Source organism: Heterocephalus glaber, unplaced genomic scaffold, assembly GCF_053883595.1.
Source record: "Heterocephalus glaber isolate CG9 unplaced genomic scaffold, H.glaber_assembly_v1.0 deba00000122, whole genome shotgun sequence".
Lineage (NCBI taxonomy): Eukaryota > Metazoa > Chordata > Mammalia > Rodentia > Bathyergidae > Heterocephalus > Heterocephalus glaber.
In genome coordinates, this window is record NW_028258138.1 from 4,926,922 (window position 1) to 4,944,512 (window position 17,591).

The following is a 17,591-nucleotide window of genomic DNA, read 5'->3' on the forward strand; positions in this document are numbered from 1 at the left end:
ATGCTACAAACAAAACAAGCCAAATTCTGCAAGTTCAAGAAGGAAGTGACCGACTTAGTATTTAAACCACACATACCTGGTACTCAGGAATGGACCGCACTGCCTCCACGATGGCCAGGGACATCAGGTGCTGGACAAACGGAATCCTCTGTCCCAGCTGGGACCTCAGGGGGATGGCCACCAGCACAGTAGAAAGGGCACATCCCAAGGGGCTCAGCCATGAATTCGGCCCCCGCCCTGGAAGACAGGCCGGTTGGGAAAGCACTGCTTCACCACAAGGAAGTCTCAGCCACCCAAGAGCCAGAGCCACCCTCTTACAGCCGTCCATTCAGTCGAGTGCGCTTAGTACGCTCCTGGATGTTGTAGGTTACTCAATCAAAGAAAGACACTTTAAAATGTTAGGGGTGAGAACAGACACCAAGGACCCTGGGAAAAACCCACACTCATCCCTGGGAAGTGTTGGAAGCCACTTTTCAATCCCTATTGTGGGGATATTTGCACAATCCAGAGAATATACTAAAAACCAGAGCTGCCCACTTTCCACGGGGACTCTGGCATATGAATTTCATCTCACTAAAGTCGTTTTTTTTTTTTTGGTACCGGGGATTGAACTCTGGTCCTTGTGCTTGTAAGGCAGGCGGCAGAACCGCTGAGCTAAATCCCTGGCCCACTGAAGTCATTTTTAAAAGCTGATCCCTGACCCTAACTCTGTGAGTTGTTACTCGTCTTCCAACTGAAGTTAGGAAAGCCCAGTGATCGAAGTGAGAAATACTGTTAATCAAAGTTCTTCTAGAATGCTTTTTAAAATCCATCATATTGAGACCTGTAGCTTTCAGTAAAATAATTTTTCTTCTTTTTGAGTTATGCTCAAGAGAAAGAAGTGGAAAGCAGCAGATCTCTTCTCTCTGCTGCTTCTCAGAGAGTGGTAAGAGCCCCAGGGCTGGAAGCATACGAGGCAGTCGGAGACCAGGTGCCACTGGGGCGTGAGGCACTGGCACCAGGGAGCTGCTCCCAGCTTCAGGAGGACTCTGGCTCCTGCCTCTGACGGGCAGGTGGAGGGAGCCAGCAGCCCCTGCTTGTCTGTGTCACTGTGGGAAGGGCACTGCCAAATGTCCATGCCTGCAAACTCCAGTGCTAACCGGGAGGTGACATGGCCTTAGACACAAGGCTTGTTCTAGACCTCAGGAGGACCTTCAGGAATACGAGTGTGTCCAGAACATGTTACGATTCACGGACTACAAGGTCAGGTCCCTGGATGTCAAAGCAATCACTGCAAATGTCAGTGATTAGCAGACACTGCAGTTTGGGGGATGATTCAATTCCACCAAGGCTAAGTCTTCCCATCATAGTTTCTTTCCCTCTTGCCCCATTTCCGGCGAGTGTGAACACAGCAATTCCAATTCAAGCTGTCTCAGTGATCAGCACACACAATCAACAGGCTCTCTGGCCACTGGATCACAGATTTTAGAAAAGAAAATAACAGCAAAGATAACAAAAGGTGACTGACCTTTGCCCTCAGTCTGCCGGACTGCAATGGCTATTAAACCCATTTCCTGCGGGACCTCAAACATCAACCTGGAAACGGTGGGAAAACCAGTCAGCTAGAACCAGACACAGGCAGCTGGCCCAAGAGCTCAGACAGAAAGTGGGCAGGGCTTGTCTACACCTGTGCAAGCGAGGCCCACGAAGGGCCAACTTCAGGATTTCCAGTCCGTGGAGATATACGGCTAGAGGGATATTACTCTCCTTCTAGCTTTTTTTTTTTTTTTTTTGAGACAGGGTCTCACTACGTAGTTCAGGCTGGTCGTGAACTCAGTATGTAGCCCAGGCTGGCCTTCAACTTATGGCAATCCTCCTGCCTCAGCCTCCTGAGTGCTGAGATGACAGGCACCACCACACTTGGCTTCCTTCTAGTTTCTATGAAGAAAATGACAGAGAAGTAAGAATGAAGAAAATGTCATTTAATGGCTAAAAGGAGTGTAGATTTATCAGACGGGAAGAAAAGGTAAACTGGCCTGAGCTGTTGTTCAGTTTAAGACTTGGTTTTTTTGGAGTATCTGGTCAAGTTCTTTCCTTTCCCTCTGATGTGTGTCCCTTCTTCAAGTGACAACTGGCAAATCCCAACATTTGTTTCTACTTACAGTGTGTTTCTGTTGGAACGCTGGTACACAATCATAACAGAAGTTTCTGATTATTCAGAAAATCCAATATGGTGGCTATAAAGCCGTTTAAAAGATACACTATCCCCTGAGAACTAATTATGTTTTAACTACAGTAAATAAATCTACACCTTCTGAGAGCTCAAGAGAACCCTGGATCATTTTAGGCTTCAGTTCTGCTTTTAAAATGGTTTCATGTAAAAGAATACCAACCTCCCTTTTGGGGATAGGTAGAGAAGTGCACTAATCCCCCCCTAAAGGGTCAAAATTAGCTGGGGTTTTTTTCCAAAAATGAAAGAGGTACACACACACACACACACACACACACACATACACACACACACACGAGGCAAAATCCCTCACTCTGAGAATCTCCTCTGAGAAACCCAGTTCTACACATTTTCCCTCCACATCAGGAGTTCTCCTCCACCCTCCAGGTGGCAGGATGTGGCAGCACGGAGCAGGCCTGCCCACTCGGCGCGGCAGGGGGCCTCCGGAATAGTTGCTATGGGGGAGCAGCAGGGCAGAGTGGAGGGAGAGCTGGTGTTCTGACTTAGCGTAAAGTTTCTGAGCATCAGTCTGGAGGGCCCACAATGCCCTGGCGAGGAGATGGGGCTCCAAACACAAACCGGAGCTCTGAACAAAGCTGGCGCACCAGCCGCTCTCGGCTCTCCTCCGGGCTAAAGGAAACGGGTGGAACTGTACAAATGGCTGGCACTCAGCAGGGAAGGAAAAGCCTTACAAGCAGAAAAGCAAAGCGGCACCACGTCCCCGCCCCGTGCCCCAGGGCCTGAAGAGCTCTGTGCGTGCAGCCCGAGCTTAGGATAAGAGGACCCCGGGTTGGCGGCCCAGGCGGGACAGGCTCTCCGGGCGCGCCGGCATGGGCCAGTCCACTCCCATCGCACATGAAATACAGCCCCTCGGGTATTTCTCTTGGACACCGTGAATAACCCATTGAGCTCCAGTGTGCCCATACACCCCTGAGTGCCAAGAATAAAGCGTCCTTTTCTTGTGTCGGACCGGCAGGGAACCCTAAGAAGGATTCTTTGTCCACGCAGGGAATTAACAACATCTTCGAGAACCTCTGCTTTCTATCCAGTCCCCGGCACCCTTCACCTAGGCTCCTGAGGCCCTGGGCTCGGGGAGAGGGCCCGGGAGACCGGGGAGGGGGGATTAGCACATGGAGCCCACTGCAGAGGCCCTCTGCATGGCAAGCGCTTTCCGAGGTTCTCTAAATAAACATGTGGACAGGAGACAGTCAAATGCTCCAGCCAGCCACGGTGATGGTGGGAGGGGGTTGGGGCGCAGGAAAAGGGGGGTGCAGAGACCAAACCCAGACTTTTAGAACAAAGAGAAATGATTAAGGGAACATATGCACCAAACTGCTAGAGGTTTGGCAGCAGTTAACAGGGCATATTAATGAGAGGAGCGAGTCTGTGCCGCTGAAGGCCAAGAGGAAATCTGCGAGGAGGGAGACAACGGGGGAAGGCTCATGCTCAGCTGAGACAACTGGAGGCCGCCAGATTTATGTGTGCTATCGGAGGTAACTCTGGGGGCCAAACCGCACGGCGCACGGTCAACAAAGACGCATTTATGAACTCCGTCCGTTTTGCATTTCTGAAAACGAACCTGCTGCAGCTTGCTTTAGCAGAAGAAAGAAAACACAAATGCATTTCCATCTTTCCTTGATGATGCCCTTACAAAAGAAAAAGAGGAGAGAAAAAAGAGGGGTTACATGAGGATTACCTCCCAGCCCCCGTGGCAAAGGCTGTGGCATAAAAGGCTTCTGCGAGTGGGGGCTGTGTGCATTATCTGGTCCCCAAGAGGAGCCCCCGTCTGCACTCTTGCCCCTTCCAGAGCCCCGCAGGGTCATTTTGCAAGCCAAAGGCCTCCAAGTGAGTCCTTTGGTTCCTGGGGACGTCAGAGTCCCCCAGTGCTCTGCCAAAGGAACACCTTGATTATCAAGTGATTATTAAGATGGAGTTTTCTTTTTTTTTTTTTTTTCTTTTTATGGTACCTGGGATTGAACTCGGGTCCTTGTGCTTGCGAAGCAGGCGGTGAAACCACTGAGCTAAATCCCCTGGCCCTAAGATGGAGTTTTGATCATTTAGAGGAATACAGAAGACAGGCCAGGGAAACAAGTGAAAATGCTGGGCCAACAGAAATTTAAACCCAGACTCAGTCCTGCCACTTAGGGGATCTGAACCCCAACAGTCCACACTTACCACTGTGCCATGAAAGCAGAAACCTGGAAGTGACCTAATGGTTCATGAGCGAACAGTTCACTGAATGATGGGACAAGAAGTCAGTGGAATAATCTGTACCATTGAAAATGACAGTTACGAAGACCACAGAGCAACATGGAAGAAATGATTGCTATAGAAATGCGAACTAAGAAGGCAAGATAAAAAATGACATACTTCTATTCCACCTAGGTAAAACTCATAGAAAAGAGTGGAGATTTCACTCCATGTCAATAGTGGCTGTATTAGGGTTTTCTTCTTTTAAACAAACTTTTCTTTACTATGATTGGTTGCCTTTTAATTCAAAAACTATTTTGATTGTTTTGTGAAAAAGCATGTTTTTTACATTTAGATATAATATTTGGAATACACTATTCAGAAATATTTCTAAGAATAAGGCCAAAAGTTCTGCTTCAAAAATAAATAAGGGGATTTGAGGAAGAGAGGGAGAAAGAGAAGCAAAAATGATCAAGATGCAACACACATATGTACCAATTCCCCAAGATGAATGTAATTATGTGTCACAAATTAATAAAATTTCTATTAAAATTAAAATTAAAAGGGATATGGAAATTTGGAAAATAAAGGTATTGATGTGAGAAAGGGACTAAATTACCCAGTTGCTGAAATAAAGTGAATATCATAAAAAAGAGAACCAATAACAGCTATCTGCAATACTGGTTTTATTATAAACAATGAATAAGAGCCTGTTTGCTAGAAACTGGTGAGTAGAAACTCCTAAAACCAGCCTGTTCATATGAATGATCACCTTAAAAACTGTATACTTTTTTTTTTTTTTCTGTACCGGGGATTGATCTCGGGACCCCGCACTTGCGAGGCAGGCAGCAGAACTACTGAGCTAAATCGTCGGCATAAAACTGTATACTTTTTAACCTGAGACTACACTTCCATAATTGAATCCTGAAGAGTATTCCAACAAGGAAACAAAGCAATTCCAGGACATAACTATTTACACAGCTTACTGACACACTGTGAAAAATCAGGAACAATCCAAATGGTCCATGACAGAGGAAGGAAAAAAAAAATCATAGCATCACCAAGTGAAAAATACCCAACAGCCACCAGTGACAGGGGCCAATGCCACTGGATGATATTAGGTGATGTCATAGGATACAAGTCCTAACACGTTATGATTGCAATGACGATCTAAAATAGACTTTTATAAATTGTTAAGAAATACCCCAAAATGCAGCAAATGAGTCACTCAGGTAAGTCCTTCTTCTCGTTAAGTCTATGTTCTTCTAGAATTCTTCTCCATTAAAAAAATACACATAGATATATTCTACAAAATAAGTTTCTGATGATTTGAATATTTGTATTTTGGAACTTATAAAATGATGTTTTGGAGGTCCAGTGAGGCCTTTCGGTATGCTCCAGATCAGGCCCTCCTTTCCTCATGGTGTGTAACATGTATTTCATTTAGAGAGAAAATGGGAATTTGAATCATCCAAGGGCAGAACCAAAATACCCTTCTTTGTGGTGTTCCCTAGAAACAACCCCCTTTCCTTATCTGTTAGCATGCCAGTCACTGTTAGGTGTCCTCTGCCCCAGCTCCAACATCGTAACAACATCCACGCCCTGCTAGGTCATTTCATGGCTCTCAGGAAGGAGTCCTCGGGACTCAGCTTTCAGAGGGTGCATCCATCCAGTAGATCAAACACTTACTGATGTTGGTCTGTAGTATTCAACCACAATGTATGTGAACCACTGTTTCTCACCATCAGTGGGGATGCCTGGACATCGAGGACCTCCCACCTCTGACTGTTCCATCACAGAACTCACAGACGGGCCAGGAAATGGGTAGACTGAGACAGGCATGGCGCCTGCAGCTACTGGTACCTCTGTGGCCACGCCTCCTCGACAGCACCGATCCTAGATCCTCACCTTTGATGGTGAGCCTTAATCAAACCTCTGCAGACCGGGATCAGACCATGTCCTGGCTCCTCCCTCCCCAGGAGTCTCCGACCGCATGATCTTCCCAACCCCTCTCGGCTGGTCAGATCTCATAACACATCTGTCATCTTGGGTGGAGAGCACGCACAAGCAACAACACGGTTCACTACCTAGGAAGAGGGCCAGCTTCGGGCACACGCCGTGGTTCTGTCCGAAGATGGATGCTGACACAACTTGCCCACAGGGCAAGCAGATCCCTGGAGATTTTTCCTGCAACCACTGGGTTTCAACTTGGCACCTGGAATGACCTGGCTGTATGCACTACGACAGGTGCAGCAAAACATCGGCCAGGGGCCAGATTGCCCCTAAGCCTCATGAATCTGGACAGCCTCTCCTTCACAGATGAGGACGTGGTCTCAGAAAGCAAAACTGCTTCCATAAAGCTACACAGCTAGAGATCAGAAACTCAAATCAAGTCCTGGTTGGTTCTAAGGCCCATGCCATATTTTTGCTTGTTTGGTTTTTAACCTTTTGCTTTGAAATATCAGGGTCATAATAAAGTTGTGAGAACAGCACAAAGAATTCCTATAGGGCCTTCACCCAGCAGCCAGATTTATGGAAGATACACTTTCTCTGCTTGTTTGTCTATCCATAATATGTTCTTCCTAAAAATTAAGGTTATTATCTTATACAACCACAGTCCAATTGTCAAAATCGGAAACTTAACATTGAAACGACACCATGATGTGATCCAGGACTCAGCAAACTTTTTTTTTTTTTTTTTTGGTACCAGGGATCGAACTCAGGTCCTTGCACTTTCGAGGCAGGTGGCGGAACCACTGAGCTAAATCACTGGCAAAAGACCACTTGCAGTGCAGAAGCTCTTTTTTTTTTTTGGTACCAGGGATCGAACTCAGGACCTTGAGCTTTCGAGGCAGGTGCCAGAACCACTGAGCTAAATCCCCGGCCCAAGTATGTCTTTTTTTTTTTTGGTACTGGGGATCGAACTCAGGACCTTGTGCTTGCAAGGTAGGCACCGGAACCACTGAGCTAAATCCCGCCCCAAAACTTCTTAGGCAAAAGGTCAGAAGGTAAATATTTTAGACTTTGGGGCCCGAGATTTAGCTCAGTGGTTCCACCGCCTGCCTTGCAAGCACAAGGACCCGAGTTTGATCCCCGGTACCAAAAAAAAAAGAATATTTTAGACTTTGCAGGTCTTAATGTTTATGCTGCAGTGACTCAATCCTCTTGTCCAAGGACAAAAGCAGACAGACCTGGACTTCAACAAAACTTTATTTGTGGACATAGAAATCTGAATGTCATACACTGTTCATGTGTCACCATATACTACAGGTTGTTTTTTATTTTGGAACTGGGGATCGAACTCGGGACCTTGCACCTGCAAAGCAGGCGGTGGAACCACTGAGCTAAATCCCCAGCAGCTACAGTTTTTTCAATGAATAGACTTTATCTTCGAGCATATTCAGATTCATGTAAAATTGTGCAGAAAGTACAGAGATCCCATATGCCTTTCCCTAGAACGTAGTTTCCTATAATTATCCTTCTGCATTGGTGTGATATGTGTTATAATTTCTGGACCAATACTGATATGTTCTTATTAACTAAAATCCACATTTTCCATTAGGGTTTACTCTGTGTGTTGTACATTTTGTGGGTTCTGATAAATGCATCATGTCATGTACTCACTATTGTGGTATACAGAATAGTGTCACAGCCCTTAAAATGCCCCCATGCCAGAGTTTGCCAACTCCTGATCTAATCTATAGAGTGTATTCATTTCATTCATTCTCCTAATAATGTTTTTTAGAGCAAAACAGTCTTCTTTCTGGTCTAGGATCTAATCTAGGAACATTCCTGCATCTAGTTGTCAGGTCTCTTTAGTCCACTTTAGCCTGGTTCAGTTCTTTAGTCTTGTCTATCATGATCTAGACATTTTTTAAAGAGTGGGGGCTGTTATTTTATAAATGGTCACCAATTTAGATGATCTAATATCTCATCATGACTCAGGTTTGCACTTTTAGTGATACTGTGGTTTAGATATAAAACGTCCCCCTAGTCTTATGTATTTGGAAATGGGGCTTTTGGAAGGTGAATGGATCACGGGCCACTCATTCGTTGATGAGTTCAGAGCTGAATGTGCTATTAGGAGGTGGGGCCTGGATGGAGGAGGTGGACAACTGGGTGGGTAAACTGGAAAGATATACTTTTGTCCCCGGCTACTTCCTTCTTTCATTCCCTCTCTGCTTCCTGGGGGTTAAACAGCTTTCCTTTGCGGTGCCCTTCTACCATGCCATTTCTACCTTGAAGCCAATAACCATGAACTGAAACCATGAACCAAAATAAATCTCTCTTCCTTTAAATTGTGGGTGTTGGGTATTTTGTTCCAGCAATGGAAAAGTGACTAATACAAGTGGGAATGCACAAAAGTGATGGTGTAAGCGTCCCTGTTATGAGAAGGATATGAGGAGGCTCACAGTGTTGGCTTATCCCAGTCCTGGTGATGTTGATTTTGATCTTTTGATCACGGGATGTGCCTCATTTTGCCACCACTTTTCCTTTGTAATCAATAAGCACTGTGGAAAGATAAGTATGTTTACCATAAAATTTAACCTGCTGGTTTTCACATACGTGCATGAGTCTTGTTTGAGTCAGCTACTTATTTCATGGGTGCCGAATGGTGATGTTTCTGACGCTATCATTTCTTCTTTACTTACTGGGATTCTATCTATCACAAGGAAGAACTTTTTTCCTTCATCACTTGCATATTTATTTATTTATATCAAAATAGACTTAATGGATTCTTATTCAATAGGTGACACCTTCCTATCATTATTTATTGTGAAACCCAAACTGCCCCAGATCTGGCAAGTAGAAACTCCTTCAAGCTGGCTCCCAGGTCCTACAAACATGTCCGTCACCTTTCAGCACTTGCCTATTTTCTCACATAAGACTTTGCACAGTCATTTTGAACTTTCTCAGTCTCACCCTGGCATCGGTTTGTCCAAGCTCTGGTTCATTTAATGGCAAATAGTATTTAAAAGAAATGCAAAGCCAGGTGTGGTGGCTCACACTTAGGACCTAAGGACTCTGAAAAGCTGAGGCAGAAGGGCCATAAATTTCAGCCCCTCTCTTTTTCTCCCTCCCTGTCTTTCATCTGTATCATCTGTATCTATCTACCATTTCTTTCTAATATATCTATCCACCCATTCTAGAAACAATGAGTCCACTGAAAACTCCAATTCAATCCAACACCACAAGGTTTCTAGCCTTGCCCTTCCTATAGTCATAAAATCTCTCTCCAATAGTGAGTAATCTGGCTCCCATTATCTGCAATATATTTACTTATTTCTGCAATGCTACAATACACAGAAAGTGGTCTCAAAGTCTCTGGCTTATACTGCTGTGAAAAACACATGAGCTAGAGTTCAATGTTTGCTTATATTTCTTTTCATCTTTAGCCTGAGGTATATAATCAAATATTATGTTGAAAACTTCCTTGAGTTTGTTCTTTTTTCCTGCTCTATAGTGTGTTTATGTTACAAGTCTGAAGTTAGGTTAGGTTTAATTGCACTTCTGTATTCCATTTCTGCTGTCACTCCGTCCGCCAATCCTTGTTTCTTTTTTTAAATAATTCTTAACTTGGTCCCAAGAGTTAGAGCTATACAGAAAAGTATACTCTGAGAAGTGTCACACTCCCCCCCTCACCTCTTCTCTGCTCCCCAACTCTTTTCTGAATCTCATCCATTTCTGGTTTCTTTTTCCTTGCAGTTTCCACTGTGTAGACACTGCGCTGCCTTCTCTCCCACTTAGCAGAAGCTAGGCGCGTCCTACTCTTCACAGAGTGCTTCCTCATTCTCTCCTAAAGCTGAGTGCTGTTCTACCGTAGGGGTGCGATGCACTTATCCAGCTGCTCTCTGTGTTTGAGCACTTAGGTAGCTCTCCACAGCACCATGTAACCAAAAGCCTTATGTATATTGTACCTTCTTAGAGGTGCATCTGCAGGGTGCTAGAAGCAGGGTGCTGGGTCAGATGGTAAATGCACTCAGCAATGTCAGACACTGCCACACTCCCCTCCCTACTGGGCCAGCCAGGTACCAGACCTCTATCTCCCTAATCCTGCTCAATGGACCCTGATATGTGCACGTGTGTGTGCGTGTGTGTATGCATATGCACAATGAATTGCCTGTTTGTGTCTTTTATCTACGTAAAGAATTACTTATACATTGGGGAATATTATCTGTGATATCTGATTGCAAATATTTTCCTCCAGTTTGTCATTTGTCTTTTGACTTGACTTTGCTTGTGGTGTTATTTTTGTTTTTGTCATGCAAAATCTTTTGGGTTTTTATTTATTTATTTATTTTTTGGAGTCAAATGGATAGATCTTTCATTGTCTCTTATTTTCATATCACAGCTAAAGAGCCTTTCTCTGAGCCCAGGTCCTACGGACTTAAAGCACTAGTTTCTAGTAGTACCTAGAGGGTTTCATTGCCAAGATTCAGATTCTTGATCCCTTTAAAGTTTATTCTTGTTTTAGATGAAAGGTATGGTATCGGTGTGATTTGAACCTTTTTCCCTCCAAATATCTGTCAAATTGTCCCAGGACCATTAGTTAGAAAATCTGTTGTTAGCAGACTCTACTCTTTGCCCTAGGGATTTGAAATCTCACCATATTACATACCATATTTCTCTATGTACTTGGATCTATTTCTGAACTTTCTATCTCTTTTCTACTGGCCTTTCCATTTATTTAGGTGCCACTATCATGGTACCTTAATTATAGAGGCTTCACAGCCTGCTTTAAAATCCAGTGAAGCACCATCTCTCATGGTTCTTCTTTTTCATGATTCTCCTACCTATTCTTGCATATTTACTTTTTAGATGAATTTTGGCATCTACTTGTCTAGTTATATTGAGAAAAATGCATTAAATTTGTAAATTAACTTGAGAACAGACATCTTTGTGAAGTTAAGCCATGGATTCTACATTTGTTCAAATAACTTTTTCCTTTCTGACATTTTAAAGTCATTTTGTATAGATTTTGCTTATTTCTTAAGTTCATTCTTAGGTATTTTATCTTATTTGTTCTACTGTAAATGCATACCATAATATCCTTTAAGTAGTTATTTTCTGTGTACACAGAGACTACCGTTTTCTTTTTAAAATCTTATTGTACATGTTTGCAGTTCGCGCAGTTTACAGTCATCTTGGGGCGTGGTCCCATGAACACACCACGCTTGGTTTGTTTTTAATCCCTTTCCGCTTCCCTCCCTCCATCCTCCTCCAATTCCCCTATCCCATTTTTCATTCTTGCTCATATTATTAATCTTAGCTAATGTTATGGTATATAACATTTATACTACGTGAGGTTACCAGGGTCCTGTACATGGCACATCTTTATTCTACTCATTTCCCCTTCCTAACTTCCTTATCCCTCACCCTTGTTCCCTTGGACACCTTCCCTATTGCAAGAGATCCATCTCCTTGTCCCCTTTGATCCATCCTTTATTATTCTCAATAAACATTAATTTTATGTCCAACTCTCTTACTGGATTCCTTTGTTGCTTAAGTTAGAGAATCTCCAATTTGCTAAGATTTCCCATGTAAACTATCATTTCACCTGCAGATCAAGATAGTTTTACTTCTTCTTTTTTTTTTTGAGTACCGGGGATTGAATTCAGGTCCTTTTGCTTGCGTAGCAGGCGGTGAAACCACTGAGCTAAATCCCCAGGCCCAGTTTTACTTCTTTTTCAATCATGCCTTTAATTTACTTCACTTTTCTATTAGGATCAACTAATGTTTTAGTAAATGTTATATAGAAGTAGGGATCGATAGATAATACACTTGCCATGTTCTTAGTGGAAATGTTTTAGGGTTTCCTCATTAAATAAGATTCAGTCTAAGGGGAACACACACACATACGCACTCACACCCACTTGTGACTCTTGTGTCAACATGACAGGCTTCGAACACCAAGCACCAGCCGGCACAGCTCCATCACTTTGAGTCTTCTCCAAGGTCTTGCCAACAAATGAAACGATGAGTCAGGGAAGGGTATCTTCAGCTACCGGTACAGAATGACTTTTTGGATCTTTGGAAAGTACCTTAAGGTTCTGGATTGTGTACAACCTACAGGTACCTTTTCCTGAGCACCCAATCGTGTCCTGGGCGCTTGGTATGAGAGACAGATTTTCTCACTGACACATCCCAGTGACGTTACCGGTTGTCACTGCCATGTGGCTTCATCTTACCAGTGGGGAAGTGAAGGCTCCATGGCCTGGTGGGGTCAAAGAATGAGGCTGGTCAGGCTCACTGTGGAAGAATTGCTTCATCACAGTAAAATCTAAAGGCAGGAACACCACCAGTCTGTTCAAATACACGTGTGTAAGTTTAACAGACCTGGGCCCTACAAGAATTTTTGTTTGGTTGGTTGGTTGGGTTTTTTTGGAAAGTTCTGAAAACTTACCCCCAAATAATAAACTCAAAATGGAGTTATTCTTTTTTTATCAGTTGTTTTACATTTTAAAAATTAAATATCACCTGTTTTATGGTAAACTTGATTGGCTCTGCCTTGTACCTCTAAATGACTAATTCTCCCTCTTCTCTATACTTCCTGTTTCAAGCATGTTAATTTTTCTCACCAAATTCACATAAAATAATACATTGGACCCTTGACTTACGAACTCAATTTGTTCCCGAGGGCTGGTGGTAACTCAAGTTGGTCAGTGAAGGCTCAGGCTCCTCCACAGCCTTCACAGTCTCTCTCCTGTACACAGGCAGATCTCAGTGTCCTTAGAGAGGCCCCGGCCCAGGATTTCTCAGTGAACCCCCCACAGGAGAGGATGCTGTCATGTTCCTTCCAGAACACTTTAAGGGTTAAATCTGTATCTGAGACCATCTGGAAGCTCAAGTGGCCAGTACTCAGGTCATAACTCAAGACTCTGGATGTAAGTTGAAACTAAAATTCCAGTCATAACACAAGCTGTTTATATGTCAGGCCAGTCATAACTCGAGGGTCCACTGTATAAGAAGAAATTTCCTGACCACAGAGCAAGGGGACTCCAAGCATCTGAGTGGACAAAGCAACGTGAAGGTGCTGGCTTTCTTCCTCCAGCTGGGATTCACCCCTCCCGCTAGTCCCCACTGTCATCCAAGCAAGCTGACCACCAGGGAGAACTTCCTGCCCTGCCTGCCGGCCTCAGACCCAGAGCTTCCTTCATGGCCTGCTGCCCTGAACGTCACTTCTCCCCTCTCGTGGCTCGACCTCCCTCCAGAGCCTCCCGTGGACCCCACCCTGCCAGGGAGCCACCCGCCCGCCAGAGCCCTTGCCCAGGAAGCTTAGCACTAGCTTAACTCTTCACTCGTGGGACAAGGGGCCTCTTTCTTTAATGCAGGGCTTTGCTCCATGATACGCTGGGTTTATGGCCCCCGTGAATTAAACCTGGTTCGGAATCCAGTTCTATAACAGAATTTCATTCAAAGGGCTATTTTCCATGCCCTCCCGCCAGGTCCATTTTCTACACATCTCTTCCAGGTCTCTGCGAGATGGGAAGCGGGTTTCTGGTTGGGCTCAGTGCTGGCAGGACATTTTCTACTCACTCCTTTACTGAATCCTTCTATTGTTGGAGTTTCGGGATGTCACCAATTCTCCAGGGTTTCCCAGGTGTGCTATCCCATCATCTTCAAGGAGAGCGCTTAGCTCCTGTTTGGATCCTTGTGTCTCCAGTCAACTTCCCTCGTCCATGTGGACAAGCTAATGTCTCCCGGATGGTGTAAAGGAGGAGTGGGGATAGCGGAGTCCTAGCCTTGTTCCCTGTGTTTATGGACATGGTCTCAGGGTCCCCCACTCCCTAAGACACTGGCTTGAGGACTCAGTGCCCCTCCTAGCTTTGGGTCTCTGGGAAATACTCTTTCTTCCCATGCTCTTTCAGGCCCAGGAGACAGAGCTTGCTTCAGGGGCTGCTGCCATGGCTATACGGTCCCATCAGCCCATCCTTGCCTCCTATGGCCTCTGCTCAGCTGAGATGGACTTCGTGGCCACATGGCCCTGGTGGCGGGAAGTTCTGACCACAGCTTGGTGCAGTGTGAAGGCTCATCGTCTCACCTCTGTTCCAACAGGGACACTTGTACAAGGAGGAGCGGGTTTCTCGCAGTCTCTCCCCTGCCCTTGCAGTCTCTGGCTCCTTCCTATCTTTTCATGCTCTTTAAAAAGAAAGTGTTTCCCACTTGTCCAGTTTTGAGAGCGTTTACTGCCCTTTTATTCTGCCTGACATCTCATAATCAATCTTCTATGTATGTTTGTGTATGCTTTTCTATTTAAACCTTTCCTTTTTTAAAAATTTAAAAAACACAGCACCATACCGCCAAAGGTGTCAGGAAACACTTTCAAATAAGGAAGGGGTCCAAAGGCAGCCCTGCCAACAAGATGCCAGTAAAATCTGAAACCCAGGTTCAGACGCACTGGGAACAGTCCAGAATTTAAAACTTACAGAACTTCTTTATTCCAGTAAACCAGCTTCCCTGTGAATACCATCAAGATCCTTGGCTTTAATGAGTGAGGGAATATCAGAGGAAGGGGTGGAGAAGGAAAGGATTTGGACCAGTACGAAATTTAATTTAAAAACTATTATGAGAAGTTTAATTTCCCCCTCCCCCAACCAAATACATAAATCTTTTCCATGCATTTTCTTTTTCCTAAAAAATGGAAAAAGGAAGGCATCCCTGAGCATCCAAAATGACAACGGCGAGTGAGTGTGGAGCGTTTTAATGACAATGTTTATTTATTGGATTCCTGTTGATTAAAATGCCACATTAGCTGTACAGGAAAATCCAACAAAACCATAGCCAGAGTTCTGTTCTCACCCAGTTATCAAATCTGGGAGCAGGGTTATCAGGAGGGGGACAGTGGGTACCACAGGGCTGCACCGGCCACTCCAGAGGTGGGGACAACAGGGCTATCAGAGCCCAGGCAGAGACAGCTGCCTCAGTGGGGGTCACCAGGGCTCAGCACACTCTGGATTGCACCAGGAGACGTGGCAAAGCGAGCTCGCCTCTGTGCAGATGACTTCACCCATGCAGAGCACTGCATCCAGCCTTGCTGCAGAGCCCGGACCCATCGGAGACAAGGGAGTTCCGGGTAAGCTGCAAGGGAAGGCCTCTCTCCATCAGCGGGGCGTGTGTGGTGTGTCAGTCCTGCATCTGCTGCAAGTGCTGCCACCACTCAGTTTCGGGTGATCTCCGCACAGAACCCCGGGACCACCTGGCATCTCTTAGCCTGGCAGGAAGTACCCACGTGAGGTGCCCTGGCATAGGGTCTCCCGCAAACAGACGCTGCACCTCTCCTTCCAACTAACATAGCTCTAGGGAAGCAAACGGATGAAAAGCCATCAGGGCTGTGAAGATCCTGGTTGTTACTGTCCTCTGGCTGATAAAATGACCAGGTCACCTGGGCTGATGGCCAGGCCAGAAACAGCCCCTGCAGGGGCTCATCCAGCAGAAGGGCTGCTAGGACTCCTTGGGACACAGCTGCCTGGTTCTTATTTCCTCCACTTTTCATGCCCTGGGCCGGCTCCAGTGTGATCATGGGTTTATTCCATTTCCGCTTTGCTAGGGCCACTCAACTTCCTGACGCTCCTACCAATCCTCTGTGCCACCGTTTTCCATAAAGAGGCATTTTCTGGAGATGCCACTGTGTCATCCTGAAGCTGTAGGTGCTGGGTCCTCTGGGCCCCAAGCTGGATGCCTGGTGAAGAGTCCTGCAGAATGTCCCTAAGGTGCTTGTGCTGCTGGGGGGACAGACGGGCCACCCACCTCCCACACACAGAGAGCTGAGCTCGGCATGCAGCTGCTGTACATGCACAGGCGCACTGCAAACATGGGCACAACAGTAGCCCTTTGCCAATGGAGGGGACCTCGGCGGATTCTCTGGCGGCACTTGGCGAATGACCCTCTTGAAGCCAAGAGCAGTAAACGGAGCCTGACATCCGAACGGAATCAAGATCACTGGGTGTGCTTTCCCCAAATGAAACTGCTTGGAACTCCTCATAACGGTTTTTATGATAAGCATTAAAATGCAAAGAGGAAGATGAAAGTTCCTGCTACAGACCAGGTTTGTAATGAGGAGAGAGCAGGGCTTGGGAGCCGAGTCTGGAAGGGAGGCTTATGCGCTGCATTACAGTTGGATATTAATATATAAAATGAGTGTGTTATTAAAAGGATCCTGAAGTTATAAAAACTCAAAGGAACTTTTAGTGAGGATGAATAACTTCTTTGGTCAAGATGAATAACTCAGATTTCCCGTAGACCAGAGGCGGTCATGTGCTGGAGCTCCTTATTGCCAGTAGTTGGATTTTGTTGTTTTTGTAGGGCACCTTGATTTTGGGGGGACGAGGAGCACATTCTTGGATTAGGGAAGTTAATACCGAGCATGCACCCATCTCCCTAGCAAAGGAGAACCTTGACTATGCCGTTAGGAAAGGCAGCAGAAGAGCCACCTTCCACACTTTCACAGCTGGGAGCACCCGATAGGGTCTGCTGTAGCCCTCAGGCAGGGCACTCGGCCGCAGCCACCCAATGCTCTGACAGAACGGACTCAGGAAGCCAGAAAGCCATAGTCGGAGGTGTAAAAAAAAAGATTCTGTTTCTTTTACTCACATCTAACTTATTAAAATTATACCAAAGAATGACTCTGGGCTTGATCTATGCAACTACCTGAAACATCTTCCCTCTAATTTTGTTTGTGCCCACAAACTAGGAAATTTCGGTATAACTGCTGTTAAGGCAATCCCAAATTCTAAATTAGTTTCTAAATTAGTGAAGACTAAATTAATGTTTTCTTTTACCCTGGCCAGAAGTACATAGGTTATCTGGTTAATTAATTTTTTTAATTCTGAGAATAATCATACCACAGATAGTCTGGAAATCAGAAACAAAAGATTTCATCATTCATCCTGACACAATGCCTCTCACTTCACATTTTGGTTTAAGAGCTTAATCTATGTATCTGACCAGCTTTCTACTTTAATGGACCCAAGCATTTCTGTCTGTATTTTTGTGTTGATGGCCCAAAGTTCATTACCTGACTATATGATGAACTTAACCCTAAATCTTCATGAGTATAGATGTTTCTGTATACATATCAGATAACTTCTAAAGGTAGATTACTAGAAGTAGGATTACCGGGTGAAGGATTTGAACTTCTCATGACTCCTGAAACCTACTACTAAATGGCTTTTCAAAAAGGTAGTTCTAATTT

The 17,591-nt window shown here is 45.0% G+C and overlaps 1 protein-coding gene across 6 annotated transcripts in view; it reads right to left on the reverse strand.

Annotated features, from left to right (window-relative positions):
- The window catches only part of Hlcs (holocarboxylase synthetase), a 187,109-nt gene that overhangs the window by 9,975 nt on the left and 159,543 nt on the right, over positions 1 to 17,591 (reverse strand). For all 6 annotated transcript variants that reach the window (XM_021256277.2, XM_087212054.1, XM_087212067.1 and 3 more), the window contains 2 exons: positions 1,508 to 1,575; positions 77 to 237 (listed from right to left, as the gene is read on the reverse strand). In XM_021256277.2, coding sequence (XP_021111936.2) covers positions 77 to 237; positions 1,508 to 1,575 — 229 coding nt within the window. The remainder of the gene's footprint in view (positions 1 to 76; positions 238 to 1,507; positions 1,576 to 17,591) is intronic.